General features: G+C 28.1%; 1 protein-coding gene across 1 annotated transcript; it reads right to left on the bottom strand.

Annotated features, from left to right (window-relative positions):
• Positions 1-309: 309 nt before the first annotated feature.
• Positions 310-1,599, bottom strand: LOC136087456 (ATP-dependent DNA helicase pif1-like). Its single transcript, XM_065810242.1, has one exon. The coding sequence runs from the start codon at positions 1,597-1,599 to the stop codon at positions 310-312; it is 1,290 nt and encodes a 429-aa protein (XP_065666314.1).
• Between the last annotated feature and the right edge of the window lie 1,179 nt (positions 1,600-2,778).

Below are 2,778 nucleotides of genomic sequence, written 5' to 3' on the forward strand. Positions count from 1 at the left end.
TTCAATCAAATCATGGAATATTTTATATCGAATAACGGTATGTTATTATTTTTTATTATATGATTTTTTTATATCGTTATTATATGTTTCAAATATTAATATATGTTTTATATAGAATCTGAAACTTGCAGTAACATTTCAGGTGAAATTAGCAGTAACGCGGAAAATTGCGAGAGTGAAAACGATGAAAATACCGATGAAAATACTGATCAAAATACCGATGAAAATAGCGCGAGCGAAGAATTATTAAAGCTATGTCGCCCATGTTATGTGGTTGTAAATAAATTGTAAAAAAAGTGATTATTTTTTTTAAATTGTTAATAATTGTGTTTCAAATTCTTTATCGTGGTTCATATCAATTAAATTATTGTTGTTCGTATAAAAATGATAAACTGATTTAATAATGCGTATCTCGTTTATAAATTGTTTCAAAAATAATTTTTTTGTTATTAAAAATAAATTTTTTCCTTCTGTTACTCGAGATAAGGCCACGTAAAATAAATGCGGAGTAAATTGTAAACTGTTTATGTAAATAACAACGTGTTTTAGAGTTAATCCTTGAACTCTATTAACAGTTAAACCGTAAGCTAGTATTAACGGGAATCCAACACATTCGGCTAATTTTTGTTGTTTGTTATCGAAAATAATTTCAGTGGTGGGCGATAATTCTATAATGCGTTTTTGAAAACTGACAACTATAAATTTATTATCTGCGCTGATTTCTCTTATTTTAACAATATGCCTGTTGACTAAATCTTTATCGGGTAAATTTTTTGAAATCATAACTTTTGCCCCAATTTTTAAGGTGACATAAGCTGGAATTTGAAAAGGCCAGTCGGGTGGTAATTCATATTTATTAAAAGTTTTTATTTGTGGAGTAAGATAAACGGGTTGGTGATTAATTTCTTTGATTCTTTTAAAATTATATCCTTCCGTTTCTTTGTTTGTAAAAAATACACGTAAATAATTTTTTTTGAGTGTGTCTTCTTCTTGCGCTCTACTTACCAAATAATTAAGCGTTTTTCTTGAAATATCACCCTCGCGTATATCCGTTAAACACTGTTGAAATTCGTTATCGTTTTGTTGTCTATAGTTTTCTGTTAATTGCACGGTAACAAATTGAGCGCTCTTCCAAAATGGATGCTCAAACAAAAGTTTCATTTGTTCATTTTTAAAAATAGGAGGCAATTGATAGAAATCGCCTGCAAGAAGTATTCTCACCCCTCCAAATAAATCTTGACTTGAATTGGCGTGTTGCAATAATAAGTGTACAATTTTTAAAGTTTCTCCTTTGAGCATACTGACTTCGTCGATAATGAGTAGATCTACACTTTTTAAACGGTCTAAAACTATAGGGGATAATTTATTGAGAATAATTTTAATGTCTGTGTTAGTTGTAGGCAAATGTAAAGTCATACCGTTTTCATAATTTCTTGAAGCGATTCCTGTTGTAGCAGTGATGTACACTTGTTTATTATATTGTTTAAATTCTTTTTCAATTTCTTTAACCGTGTATGTTTTTCCGGTGCCTGCAGGCCCCGTGAGAAAAACATTGCGTTTTACTAACAACTCTCCAACTCGCTTTTGTTGTGTATTCATGACCTCCGGTTTTTTAATGTTTCTTAAAAGAAAAAATAAATTATTTTATAATAGAAACTAAATCCAAATATGGTAGTATGCTTTGTTTCGATAAACATGCTATGTTTTTTGAAAAACATGCTATGTTTTTTAATAAACATGCTATGTTTTAATAAACATGCTATGTTTTTTAAAAAACATGCTATGTTTTTTAATAAACATGCTATGTTTTTTAATAAACATGCTATGTTTTTTAATAAACATGCTGTTTTTAATAAATGGAATTGTGTTCCCATAAATGGAATTGAGTTTGTGTATAAATACGCTAAAGAAAAAAAAATATTCCATCATTCAATTTCAAATCAATAATATTAAAAAGCACAAAGAAAAAAAATGCAAGTTGAACATTCACCAGGAGAATATGAAAGATCGGTTGATAATGCCTCGTACACACTATATAAGATGGTTGATGATAGGGTAGTAAACAATGGCAAATATTCAATTGTCAAAGCGTTTCCGATTGCCCAGTATTCAACATTACATGAACAATGGATTTTTAATGCTGAAAAAAAAGATAAATTAGTTAGTTTTTTACTTTCTAATTCCCAATTTACATACGGAACGGACACGTTTTTGGGGTATTATGTATATCGCGCTCATTATCCGGATATTATGAAGACTAAAGCAAAATCAGATGATGATCCAGCTTGTTATGACGCGTTATTATTCTATGAAGAAAAATATACAATAAACGTTTTTAAGCAATCGTTAGATATAATTTATAAAGAACAAATGAAAGCTTATGCAAAACACGCCAATATCAAAAAATTATCTGAGCCGTTACTTGTCAGTCCAAAATTTGTAGATTGTGAAAATGTAAAGTTTGCTAAAATAAACGAATTTGCGTACAATAAAAAAGATTATGAAAAGTTAAACAGTACGTGTTTGAGTCAGGTTATCATTAATGGCGAAGTAAAGAATGCCACAGCAAATTTTGAAAAAATTGCGGCAATAATAAATGAAGATGATGAAGAAACTGTTACTAAAAAATTAAAAATGTAATTTATGTAAATAAGAAAAAAAAGTAATAAATATATTGTTTTTGTTTATTATTTTTTCCTTTATATATATAATTGAATATATAAATATTTTTTACTACAAAAAAATGTTATTTTATAGATGACAAATTGAAAAATACAT

Source organism: Hydra vulgaris, chromosome 11, assembly GCF_038396675.1.
Source record: "Hydra vulgaris chromosome 11, alternate assembly HydraT2T_AEP".
In the NCBI taxonomy this organism is placed as follows: Eukaryota; Metazoa; Cnidaria; class Hydrozoa; order Anthoathecata; family Hydridae; genus Hydra; species Hydra vulgaris.